Raw genomic sequence first — 13,093 nt, 5'->3', positions numbered from 1 at the left:
GGATACAGGGATCAGGGAAAAGTCACTGACGGGGACCAAAGCAAAGCAACTCACTGCTGTTGCTGCTGTGCCATGGCACTGAGGGTGTCCCAGGCAGATCAGGGCACAGGTAGATATTTTTAGGTGTTTCTTCCTCTCCTTCAGACGCATTTCTCCTAGCAGCAGCGGCAGGTGAGTGGGTATTTGGGGACCAGCCGGACATATGGATGTCCAGGGGTGATGAAGCAGCATCCCTGGTGCCTCTCCTCTCCCCGGGGAAGGGAGGTGTGTGAGGGCAGTGCTCGGACCCCCCTACCAGCCCCTTACCCAGTTTGCAGCCGTGTCCCTGTGTCCCACTTTGCGAGGGATGGGGGGGTGGGGGTGGTAAGGTGTCCCCCAATGGGGAGGGGCTCTGCAGCCCAGCCCGGGACACGCTTCCTCCTTCCCTCCCTCCCTCCCTCCCTCCCCTCCCCGGGTCCCAGTTTGGGGACCGAGCTGGCGTTACAAACCCCACCTGGGCGGTGGGGAGTGGGGAGGGGGCCGAGCCGAGGGGCCGCCCCCCGGGGCTGGGGGAAGGCAGGGCCAGCGCCGGCGGGGGCTGCGCGGTCGCAAGCGGAGCGGCGGCTCCCGGCGAGGCTGTGCGAGGCGGGCGGGGGTGCGGGGGGTGTGTGTGTGTGTATGCGGGTGTCGGGGGGGGGGTGGGTGCGGGTGTGTGCAGGGAGGCTCCTGCCCTGCCAGGGCACATCTGGGCGCCGGGGAGCTGCAGGGAGGAGAGAGCCGGAGCTGCGGGCTGCTCCCAGCCGAGGCTGCTCCGGGCGGAGGTGGGAGGGGGGTGGGGGGGGTGTGTATGTGTGTGTGTGTCTCACACACGCACACGCACACGCACGGCAGCCCGGGAGCGGCAGGCGCCTCCTCCCCGCTGCATTAAAACGAGCCAAGTTTCCACGCCGGGGGCAGCGGCACGTCGGGGCGCGGCGGCGGCGGGTCCGAGCCCGGGGGTCCCGGGGATGCACCTGAACGCCACGGCCCCGGCCGTGCCGGGGGGCCCCCTCCATCTGCACCCCGGCGGCTATGCCAACGCCTCCAACCGCTCCGACCTGCTCCCCAAAGGGCCCGACGAGGAGGACCTGGACGTCAACACCGACATCTACTCCAAAGTGATGGTGACCGTCATCTACTTGGCTCTTTTCTTGGTGGGCACCGTGGGCAACTCCATCACGGCGTACACGCTGGTGCGCAAGAAGTCGCTGCAGAACCTGCAGAGCACCGTGCACTACCACCTGGCCAGCCTCGCCTTCTCCGACCTCCTCATCTTCCTCCTCTGCATGCCCATCGAGCTCTACAACTTCATCTGGGTCCACCACCCCTGGGCTTTCGGGGGGGCCGTCTGCAAGGGCTACTACTTCCTCCGGGACGCCTGCACCTACGCCACGGCGCTCAACATCGCCAGCCTCAGCGTGGAGCGCTACATGGCCATCTGCCACCCCTTCAAAGCCAAGAGCATCATGTCCCGCAGCCGCACCAAGAAGTTCATCAGCTGCATCTGGATCGCCTCCTTCCTCCTCGCCATCCCCATGATCTTCACCATGGGGGAGATCTACGGCAAGGACCAGGATCCCGACTCCCTCATCTGCACCACCATCGTGGACGCCTCCACGCTGAAGACGGTCATCCAGGTGAGGATCCCGGTGGCCGGGACTCCCCGGGCAGCCGCCTCCTTCCCCGGCCTCCGGTGGCCAAACTTTGCGGAGACGGGCGGGGCAGGAGCGGGGGGACCGGCTCGGGATGGGGGGGTGTCCCGGCCAGCCCTGACGGGGCGGACCGGCCCGGGGTGCGGGTAGGCGGGATTGGGGGGGGTGTCTCATCTCCGCTTGCTGTGCCCCACCGCGCCCCCCCCTCCCCAGCCCCACAGCGCCGGGCTGAGACCCTGCACCAGGGTAAATCCTGCACCGAGGTTAATCTGGGCCGGTGTAAACCAACACCACCACCGCCCCCCCCCCCCCCCCCCCCCCCGAAGCTCGTCTCCCGGCGCGACCCGTGCCCGGAGCCCCGTCCAGCCCGGACCGGGAGCCCCGCGTGCCGCAGACCCCCGGACTTTGCCGTGCCGCCGCCGTCTCGGACCGGGGATGCTCGGGTCCTCCCGAATGTGGCAGTTCATGGCCAGAAATCCCACAAATCTCCACCTTTTCTCTGCATCTTCTGCATCTCCTTTCCTTCTGCTGGAAAGCGGCCAGCAAGATCGAGGGAAATAAAGCCATCTCTCCCTGTCTCCCAGTTTCTTGGGTTGATCCGGAGCCCATTTCCTCCGTGTAGCGACAAATCCTAATTTCATAAAGTTTTGGGAACAAGGTGTAGCATAGACATCCAAAAAGGAACTGCATCTTCAAAGCCAGAGGAGGGTATTTTTGCTGGTTTGGGGAAATCCATAGCTGGCTTAACTAGCAGATCCCTCCTGACTTCAGAAAGGCTTGGCTGGTCTCCACACGCTGCTTAATCTAACACGCCCATGCGTGGAAAGGATTTCAGCATCAACACTTGCAGCGCTCCAGTGCTCTGAGGAGTTGAGGCATTTGTTTACTGGAGCATTAGGCTTGAAAAATGTAAGAGACATGGAAGGAAAGACAGAAAGAGCAAGACACCGATCTCCATCATCCCTTTGCTGCCAGGTTCGCGTGTGGTAGCTTCTCAATCTTTTATTTTGAACATGAATTTCAGTGGGTTTAATCAGCGACCAATTAGAATTTAAAACTGCATGTGTACTAAAGCCTTTGAAGTGTTCCCACAATTAGAGGGAGGGAACTTAAATGGAAACAAATCAGAACCATTTCTCCCACTAAGAGCAGGCGAGGGTACATGCAGTTAGATTTAAGCCCAGAGTTTGGAGATGTTTAGACATGTCTCTCCAAGTTTCCCCCTGTACTGCTCCAGTAAACCAAAATCCAGCCCCCACAGAAGCCCTGGGTTCCCTCTGAGTTTTGTCTTGATACCTAACTTTCCTCTTGAGATGGAGGGGGCTGTATTTCTCCTGTAGGTGCTTTGTAGATTTTGTCAGTGGCAGCCCAGTGTACTTAACCCAAATTCTCTACTCTCTAAGGAGATGTGAGCCATCTGATTTGAGAACAATGTGGCTGAAATGCATTATTTCCAGTCATCTTCCTTTTAGGATTAAATTGATGCTCACTGTTACCATGATAGGTCTAAAACCAGAGGATTATTTCCTATCCATGTCTTTGGAAATTACAGTTTAAACAATTTTCAACATATTTTACAGTCTTGCTATTATTCAGGCTAGTCCTTATCCTGTTAGCCAAGCAAGAAGTAGACAGACATGAATGAACAGTATGGGAAGTTCACCTGTGGGCTTTTCCTCATGTGGTGTTTTTTTTTTTTTCTATTTCAGTTGCTAATTAATTTAAAAGTAAAAAGAAAGAGGCAGCTGTTGGGGAAAAAAAAAAAAAAAAACAAACCAACCCTACCATACTGTTCCTTCTCAGGGGATCTGGCTACAAAAGTAGATTTGCTAAGATAGGAAGGTTGTTTAATGGCTTCGCTCCATTCCTCGGAGCACAGGGAAGCAGCACACAACGTGATGCAGGGCCCTGCACCGGGGAAGGCTCCAGAGTGAATAAGCAAAGCAGCTGCAAGTCAGGTTTTATGTGCGTTAATGGAAACCGTTGCACAGCATGTGAGTGGGCATTCTCATGTTGTAAGCTGTGCAGAGGTTTAAAAGAAGACAAATAATGGAAGACCTGTGAAAGAAAGGGCAGTGGTAATGCGGTGAGTGACGCGCAGAGGTCTTGCCGGTCGGAAATCTGGAGCCCTGGTCTTTCACAGGGGATTCAAGCTGCTTTAGAGCAGGTCTTTGCATCTCTTTGCATTCATTTTCAGTCTTTAAATTAAGCAGAGCAATGATGCACTTGCTCGAGCTGGCAAATCACTTGTAATAAATCACTCAACATATTTCACTCCTCTTCCTGTTTGGCAAACTGTCTAAAGCAAATCGGGATTTTTTTTTTTTTTTTTGGAAGCCATTAGTTCTCCAAGAGGTTTTATTTGTTGACTGATTGAAAGCCAGTCCCAGAACAGAGCAATTGTAACCATTTATAGACTGGGAGCCCAGTGTGAGCTACGGTTCTGCTGGGATCATTGCAGGAGAACGCTCCTCCCTGGGCAGGAACAAGCTTCCTGGGTTGAATATTTAAGCATATTAATTTAACATCTTTCTCTGTGCCAAAGTGCCTCACTATTTGCTTTGAATATTTAAGTTTTAATGGACATTTCCAAGTGAAACTAGACTCTGTGTGAACAGTCAGGTTTTCTTATAAGAAGAAAATGAGTAACTACTCAAACAACACTCGGCGTATTTGATTCTTGCTCATATTACTTAACTTGTACCACTTAAGCTCCACAACAACTGTAAGATGTAATTATTAGTATTATTCTAGTAATTAGAGCTTGCTCAGCGCAGCACACAATGATAAGCAGGACAAGCAATAACTGAGATGTTTTGCAGGGTGTCACTGTGTGTCACCACAATCACGATGGCCGGACACCACACGTCTCGCTCCGTGCGATGAAGATGTAAGATTCTGATACGTAATTCTTTAAACAGTACTATTTCCCAGCTTTATCACTATCCTTGCAGCCGCTTAAATCAGACTGTGAATCTGGTTCATCACATATTCTTCATTGCCAAGCTCTGCCTGTTACTTCTGTCAGTCAGGGACGTCTGGTTTGAATATTGGCATCAGCATGGGATCTGGTAGCAGGAATAAGTCCATTATAGCCACATTATTTAGGTCTAGTTAACACTTTAACTGGCAGACATCCTCTAAAACACACCGCTGCCTATTTTAAGGTTTTCTTCCACATAAATTAAACAGCTCTTAAAGCCATCCTCATACAAGTAAATTCATGTTTTCATGCCCCTTCAGCTGGAGGAGGTTTTAAAAGCCACTCATTGTGGCAGCAACAGGTGAGAGAGCACCGAAGCAGAATGAGATGTTTCCCCTGTTCACTTGTGGGTCAGTACCTGTGGGTTTGGCTACTTCACACCTTGCTGTTGGCTCTGGGGCCAGCTCCCCCGAAACAGCAGCCGGCTGAGTGCCCCATCCCACCGTGTGCAGCCCTGCGTGCCCTTAGCATCATACACTCAGCCCTGTTTTCCAAAGAGCTCTGAATTTTAATGGCCAGAGGGCTGTGCAAATCGATTTTTCTTTATTGCTTCTTACTTTCTTACCTTCCTACCGTTTTATGGAGAGGTCCTTAGTAGACCTGGGGAAAGAGGGAAAGTTGAAAGAAATACCTACAGTCCTGGTGCACCATCAGTCCCAGCACACAGAGTCAGGCAACTCCTTGACCTAAAATCCCAGGATTTTAACTGAGCCTGGGTTGGGCACACGTGTGAGCGGAGCCTGGGTGTGGGCAGCTCTCTGGCACCCCTTAATTCACGGGAGAGAAAGAAATGTGTTTTCCTGCTGGCATGGCACAGTCTGGCTTGGATGGCTCTGCTGAAAAATGTCCCCTAAGTTATGGCAAGTGCCTGGGTAGATAGTGTCTGACACATGCTAATGTTTTATTTGCACGGACAGCTGGTGTGAACCCATTTATTAAAACACATGGCAGCAGGCCCTGCGCCTCCATAAACTGTCACAGCTCCATCAGCTCCGAGTTGCTCATTTGATAGGGCAACTTCTTGGGAAGCACATTGGGATCTTCTCTTGCCCTCCTCACAGGGTCGGGTGGACAGCTCTTCTCTGCGGTCCTGCTCTGCATCAGCCCACCCTTGCGTGGCTGCAGCTCGCCCAGCCCTCCAGATCCCTTGTTTATTATGTTTTATGAAGTCTGCTCATAGTTTAGATGATTTGTAGAGTAAATAACTCTGCACATGAAACAACCGCTTGCCCAAGGAGGTCCTCTGCTTTATTTCTTCCAACATTTCTTCTTGCGAGGCCTTTGAAGGAAGGTGCCAAAGAGCCTTAGGTCTGAAGGGGATGGGAAGGAAGGACCAGGCACTGGAGCTGGGAGACTCATGGTGCAGCCTGGCCTCTCAGCATCCATACCATTCTCTCTACACACTTCCCCAAGGACATCTATTCAATTCCCATTTGTCTGAGAAGCCCACAAAGTTATTAATTCCATGCACGATGTTGCAAACACTCCCTTAGGCTTTCCTTCGGTGAGGAGCACCTCAGCAGGGCGGTGCGATGAGCTTTCTGCCGCGATGGCACACGGTCGGTGCTGTGGATGGCAGGGCTCTGCCCACCGGCAGATTGGTGCTGCCGTGTCAATAAACATGACAAGCATCTCTCCGTAGTACGTGAAAATAGCAACCCATAAAACCAAATGGCTGAATTCTCTCCAGGTTTGCTGGCAAATCGTATCCAGGATTAGTCAATGGCTTCAGTTCAGGAATCCTGCATTTATAGTGATGTTGACTAAAGGAATTGAAGTTGGTTTCTTTTCCTTAGGGCACAGCCAAATTCCTACTCTGGCTTTTAATAACAGCACTGTTTTAAATCACTCACTACAGCTCCATGCAGTGATAATCCCATCCATTGGGCCTGGCTGATAAAGTTATCTTGGCTGCACACACAGGATCTCTGCCCGTCAGAGAATCCCATGCCTGGGGGCCGCTAACCCCTCCAGCAGCACAACAAATCGGCACCTCTGTGGCAGGACTTGCCCCATGAAAGGTGTTCTGGGAGGTCACGGTGCTGCCAGCCCCACAGGTAGACAAGAAAATGAAGATATTCGTGTTTAAATGTGCCTGGATCTGTCCCCACAGTGATGGAGAGGGACACCCGCCCCAGTGGCAATGCCCATCTCTGGTGGCGTGAGCATCCCTAAAAAGCTGTTTTTTTTCCACGGACTATGCAGGGAACCCCGGGCTTTAATTCAGCATATGCACAACAGCCCAGCCTGCCTGATCCCAGCCCATTTACACTGTGGTCCGTCTTGCAGCTAGATCTAAATTAAATAAGCTCTTCTGTTCATTGCTTTACATAACCACTTGGCCTGCTGTGTTTTGCCAGTTCTTACATAATTTCTTTCTTTTTTTTTTTCCCAATTGATTTTAATTCACTTGATTTCTTTTTCCCTCCCCCATCTTGAGATGTCAGCTGGAGGGATAATAAAAGAACGAGGAAATGTGGCCGATCAATGTAGCTCTTCAGTTTTCCTCTTATCAGTTTGTAAAGGCAGAAGAGACGAAGGTAATCTAGTGGTTCCTCTTCCCAGAGAAAAAAACAAGAAAACCTTCAGCTGCCTTTAATCTTCTTCCAGATCATTTAAAACAGCTATTTGATTGTCATCTCCCTATTTCCCCCCTCCTTTCCCTTAAAGGGTTTTGCTATTGTCTCTGTACAGCATCTGCATGAGACTCACAGATGGCACTTTTGCTTCCTGATGTTTAGAAACACTTCTGAGTCCTGCCCGAGGCACGCGTGATGGGCAGCATCCCACTGTGGGACACGTGGGTGCCTGGGCAGGGGACAGAGTGGCCTTCGGGCTTTGATGGTGTCACCATCGTGTTTTCCCTACTGTGAAATTACCCCTTGCTGAGGGTCACGGGACAGCGGGTGGGCAAAGGTATCTGGGGAGCGTGGTGGGGTCCAGGGCTGACAAGGTGGGAAAGTCTGAGCGTTGTGGCCATCTAGTCCTAAAGCAGATAACATTAGATGCCTAAACCAACAGTCCCAGTGCTGACACCCCTCCTTTCTCTTGCATTAAGCAGATGAAGCTGGGTTATCACATTCCCAATCTGTCTGGTTGCTCGCCGGTATAAGCCACTTGCTCCACGTGAGGCTGGAGATGCTTCCAATACCCATCTTCCCCATAGCTCCATACCCCACGTCCCTCTCACAGGTGTCAGCACCTTCAATCTGGCATGGTAGAGAAAAGTGGATTATAAATTCTGAGCTTTCCTGGCCTCTTCCCTAAGTTCTGTACACATATGAGCACCCTGCAGTCGCTTGTCTGGTGTGACCATCTGAGACCAGTCCAGTCTCAGCTGCTGGCCCCCATCACCCTCTGTGAGGACACATCTGAGCAGGGCACCTGGCCAAGCCCATCTCCTGGTTTCATAAAGAGCTGCCTTTCTCCGAGTGATAAATTTTGCTGCCTTTGTTATGGCATTTGAGTTGATATTTTTAAAATTCCCTTACAGATTGTTAAGTGTCCTCGCTAGCCCCAGACCTCTTTGAACTGCAAGCCAAGAGCACTTTACGTCATTGTTAATGCTGGTCTAGCATCACGATAGCTGGTGGTCCAGCAGTTCCCTTCCCATGCAAGGGAGAGTGGAGCTCCTCGAGCACGGCTGGGCATCGCTTCCATCTCGCTTCCCGGCGTGCAGATGGCACCAAGCACAGGAGCTGCTCTTTGGCAGTGAATTAAGAGTGAATCCTGCAAGGTTGCAGCCTAGAGGGTGGCAGGATGTGCCTTGGAGGATGAGGGACAGAACAACCGCGCTCGCATGAGCCCTGCCATGGGAAGGGACCTGAGCAAGACACAGACACGGGGCCACATGCTGCTCCTCTGCCTGGCTGTGGGCACCAAGCACCTGTGCTATCCCCCACCAAGGCTGGCCTGAAAAGCCCATTCTGTAATTTTGTGTGAGGGTGTGATCTCTTGGAAAGGTTTGGATTTTCTTCCCCTTAAATGAAACTCTCAGGGGAGAGGGCCAGCTCCAATAACATCAGCCCCCACATTTTGCCTCCCATGGATGCCATTTCTTCTATCCAATTTCAAAGCATCTTAGGTGTGGGATTAAAACAAAAAGCTGATGATAAGTCAGTTGAGCTGATGAGTTTTTCAGGAAACAAGTGGTTGGGCCTGGTTTAGAAAAGGCGGTGGTGATGGAGTACTAACCCTTACTGGGTAGCAGAAATTTCTGAGCTGCCAGTTCATTTCCAGTATTTTCCTGCATTCAAAGTATCAGTTGTTAAGTTTTCCGTGGATGTGAGGGAAATAATAGGGAGACAATTTTATATCCCTATACCCAAGTGACTTCCTGGTGTGTCTGTGCATGGGGGTCCATCCTCTTCCTCCCTCCCTGGGGTACCAGAAACCTGTCATCACCCCTGCTCCTGCCAGGACAGAGGATGCTGTGGGACAGGGCAGTACCTTTCTGGGGAATGCTGCTCTCATCCTCGGCCTTTGGAGAAGATGCATCTGGCAGGCTGGAGGAGCCAGTCACCCGCAGGTGGTTCGAACATGTGAGATTTGCTTCTTGTTTGCTGTGGCTTTTTCACATCAATAATTCTCAGTGCAGAGTGCACTGTCGGGCACGGCTTCATGGGGGCTTTTTTTACCAAAGAAAAAAAATCATAGAATGAACAAGGTCTTTTTAACTGAACTTTTTTTTTTTTTTGAGAGAAAGTTCAGTGAGACTTCTTTGGAGCTTTTAAGTTCTCAGGGACTAGAGACAATTGTCAGTTGAAGACATAAATCAAAGAGATGAGATTTGCCTAGTGGAAATGGGGAAAAAACAAAAAAGGAAAAAATCTAAACTTTCACGAAGTCTTCAGTATCTGAAGGGGGTGAAAAAGCATCTGCTTTATGCAAAGTACTCATGAAAAAGCTGGGAGTGCCTCTAAACTATAAAGCCACGCACAGAGTGAAAAACATATTCGGTATCAGTAAATCAGAGAGGCATCAGTGTGACAGTTAAGCCAGAGGACGTGCTCTGGGTTTGGTGGCGTTGCTCCTGGCTGTGTCACCATCCTCGTGGGCAGCCTCCTGGCCCACCAGCTCCCTCCATGATTTACACCCATCCTGTGGATATACATCACCCCGGATGTTGAATCCTGTGCAGTAAATCTCCCTTTATAAAACCTTCCAGGTGTCTCTTTGTCAAGTGAATTCCTAAATATTTAAAAGAAGAATAGGCAGCCTAAACAAGACTGGGTATGTAACCTGATTTCAGCAACGTTTCCCCTTCTCTTTGCAAATACCCTCTGGTACTTTTCTGCCAATTATTACTCCCTCTAAATAATAAAGAATAAATTTTGGACCACTGCTCTTAGACCCAACTTGCACTCTTGAAGCGAATGGTTTACGTTGCTTCAAGAGATCTGTTCCTCCTCCGGAGGAAATGAAGGAGATTAGCAAACATTCCCTTAGCACGTGGTATGCCCATCAAGAGACTCCTGGGATCCTGGAAGCTGTCTGAGGACCTGCAGTTCAGGGACTCAGGGTGGATCTGGTTTAATCTTCCCATGCCTTCCCACTTGCTGAGAGATCACACTTCAGTACAACACTTCAGATGCGCCAAGGCCTCCCTTCTGCCAACACCAGCTGTGTTTGGAACTGTCCTATGTTGAAATAACATAAGTTGTCCAGGTACTGTTTCTTTGGGGCCAATGAAAACCTGCTGTCCCCTTGCCTGGAGCACTTGCATGACTTTTGGAGCCTGAAGGATGATTTCCGTTGCAAGAGAAAGGTCTAATACAAAGTTGTCTTCTCTGACAGACACTGGCTTACGGAACCAATGCACAGACCTCTCTTTTCTGAGCAGGGCTCCAGGAGAAAGTGACGGTCCATTTGCTCAGGTTTCTGCCATGAAGTGGATGTGCTAGTTGCCTTCTCTTCCTGGGCAACTCAGGTCTGCTGATGGCTCCTCTCCTGCCATTCCTTGCAGGCTCAGCCTGATGGAAGTTCACCCACTGCCTCAGCAATGCTGCTCAAGGCTTTGAGTGATGTCTAGCAGCAGGAGGAGCAATCTTATGCCTTAACCATCATCTCATTTTCTTCCTCCCTTAACCTTGAAGAAAGGGGTCTACCAACTCAGCAGCTTCACCCAGACCTGCAGAGCAAAGACCTGCTGCGCATCAGCCATGAACGCTTTGATGCAGGATGGCATTTAGCTCAACAGACCCTTATTTTTGATCAGAACTCCAAGGAGCTAATTAATACAGTCATTGCAATGCCACATCCTATTAATTGTAACATAATCAAGAACAATGCAGGTCTGCAGTGCTGAACCGAATAAATGTGGTCTCAGTACTTGGTATGACTGTCGTATCATCTTGTTCCCTCGGAGAACTTATTTAATAAGTCCGTAACTATTTGAGTATCTTCAATATCAAATTAACCTGCTTTTCCCTTTTATTCTATATTTTTTTCCAAACCATCTTATAAAAATGCAACTCAGCCACTGGGAAAGTTTAGCTCATTGCTCACGTCACTATTGATTCCTCCTGCAAAGACCTTACATTTTATACTCACAGGGACAATTCATACATTTTAATATACTGGTTTTATTCAAAAGAGAAACTCACAGGAATGAGTTTCCCTTCCCAAAGCCCACTTTCCTTTTTTTTTATCGCTGTCAGTCATGGACTTACAACACTGTCATACTTACTTGTTCCTTAACTCCAGGTGTGTGAAGTGTGATAAAGCACTGTAGGAGGAAGGGGAAATACAGATTCAGACTAATAACTAGATATTTGCCCTGAAGGTACAGTGATGGGGTGGTGTGTATGCCCCAAACACTTAATAGACTGCAGCACCAACCCAAGGGACAAATTCTACCCCAGGCTTTGTCTCCTTCACACCGCTTTGGCAGCTCACAGGTGCTTCCTGACCAGCGCAGGAGAGCTGCAGGATGGAAAATCCCTTGAAAGGGAAAAAAAATGTGCAAGAGTTTGGTCAGAAAACATAACCCAGTGCAGCAGCCCAGTGGAGCAGGGCACACGGCCAGCCTTGGCAGTCCTGGTCCAGCCCAGAGACCAAGCCATGCCAGGAAACAAATCCTGTAACACCTGAGACTCCAAGAGACAGAGAGGAGCTGTGGTGGAGAAAGACACTGAGGAAAAGCAGCAATAAAGTAACTGATAAGTTCACTACCCCTTTGGGATATGATTTTTTTTTCTCCCCTGAAAGTCTAATTGAATTTTCTTTGCCCCCATCCTCAGCAGTACAAGAGGAGGTACGGGCACAGCCTCGTGCCTGCACAGTCATGGTGAAGAAAATCCATAAATAGAGTGTGGGGAGAGGGAGAGGAAAGCAAGGGGATGGGGGTTTTTGGTTTTGTAGCAGGTTGGTTAAAAATAAACTAGCAGGGTCTGAAAGCTGCTCAGGGGGCTAGAGATGGATCAGTGGGCTGGGCAGCACCAGGCAGTCAGGAGGGCAGAGAAATGTGGTGTGATGTTGCATTGTTCGTGTACCTTCCTCCAAATATTTGTGGTCTAATTTGTGTCCTGGGGTGGAGGGATGTTTCACGTCTCTGCTGCCATGCTGTTCTCTGCCACAGGTACTGTGGCTATTCCCAGGGGCTATTCCCAAGTCTGAAGCAAACCAGAACAACCCCAAACCCTTCTCACCTGTGCTCAGCTCAAAATGGTCACTCCCACCTTGCCCTCCTCCAGCTCAGGGTCCAAATCAGGTGACACCCTCCTGGGCCACAGAGCGAGGGGGCCAGCACAACTCCCATTTCTTAATAGTTTTCAAACTGTCTGACTGTATAAAAATCACAGTGCTGGCAGCTGTGCTGCTGTGGCAAAGTTTGCAGGGAGCACAATATTTCTCAGGGTGATGGATATGTGTTTCCCAGGACAAAAGCCACGGCTCACATTGCCCAAAATCTCCTGAATTTGGGCCTCTGACTGCCGAGGGGTCAGGTGGAAAGCAGGTGTAGTTTGTGTTGCACCCATGCCACTGGCCATGCTCGTGCCCTCGCTGCTCTTCTGAGCTCAGTCACAGGCAGAACATGCCAGGGAGAGGGAGAAGAGCTCAACCCCTGAGATCCTCCCCAAAGGGCTTGTGCCGCAGGAGTCACGGTCCTGCTGCTGGAACACCCTGTGTTTACTCCAAGGATTTTAATTTTCATCATCAAAAGCTTCAGCTCTTTGAGTTTTATGCAGTTGAACCCATCTATCACTTGGTATACTCTGGGGCCAGGAGCAGTTTTCTTCAGTTATTTGTCTAAAATTCGTCATGAATTCATCTCAGTGCAGTTTACCACAAACTTTTTTCCTTATAGCTAGAAGAGCAAGGCAGACTATGTTGCTATAATTAAGATGTTTATTTATCAAATAGAAAGACCAATGCACTTGGGATTTTTTGCTGAACATCAGCTCCAGCAAACCTGTACACTATTCTGCCTGAGCCAAAG

The 13,093-nt window shown here is 50.2% G+C and overlaps 1 protein-coding gene across 1 annotated transcript in view; it reads left to right on the top strand.

The window, feature by feature from the left end:
- The first annotated feature begins 922 nt into the window (after positions 1–922).
- Positions 923–13,093, top strand: part of NTSR1 (neurotensin receptor 1) — a 59,742-nt gene continuing 47,571 nt past the window's right edge. Inside the window, exon 1 of the mRNA XM_074843262.1 lies at positions 923–1,655. Coding sequence (XP_074699363.1) covers positions 987–1,655 — 669 coding nt within the window. The 5' untranslated portion in view covers positions 923–986. The remainder of the gene's footprint in view (positions 1,656–13,093) is intronic.

This window comes from Strix aluco, chromosome 17, assembly GCF_031877795.1.
Source record: "Strix aluco isolate bStrAlu1 chromosome 17, bStrAlu1.hap1, whole genome shotgun sequence".
Lineage (NCBI taxonomy): Eukaryota > Metazoa > Chordata > Aves > Strigiformes > Strigidae > Strix > Strix aluco.
Note: the sequence above shows the minus strand (reverse complement) of the source record. Positions and strands in the feature narration are given on the sequence as shown.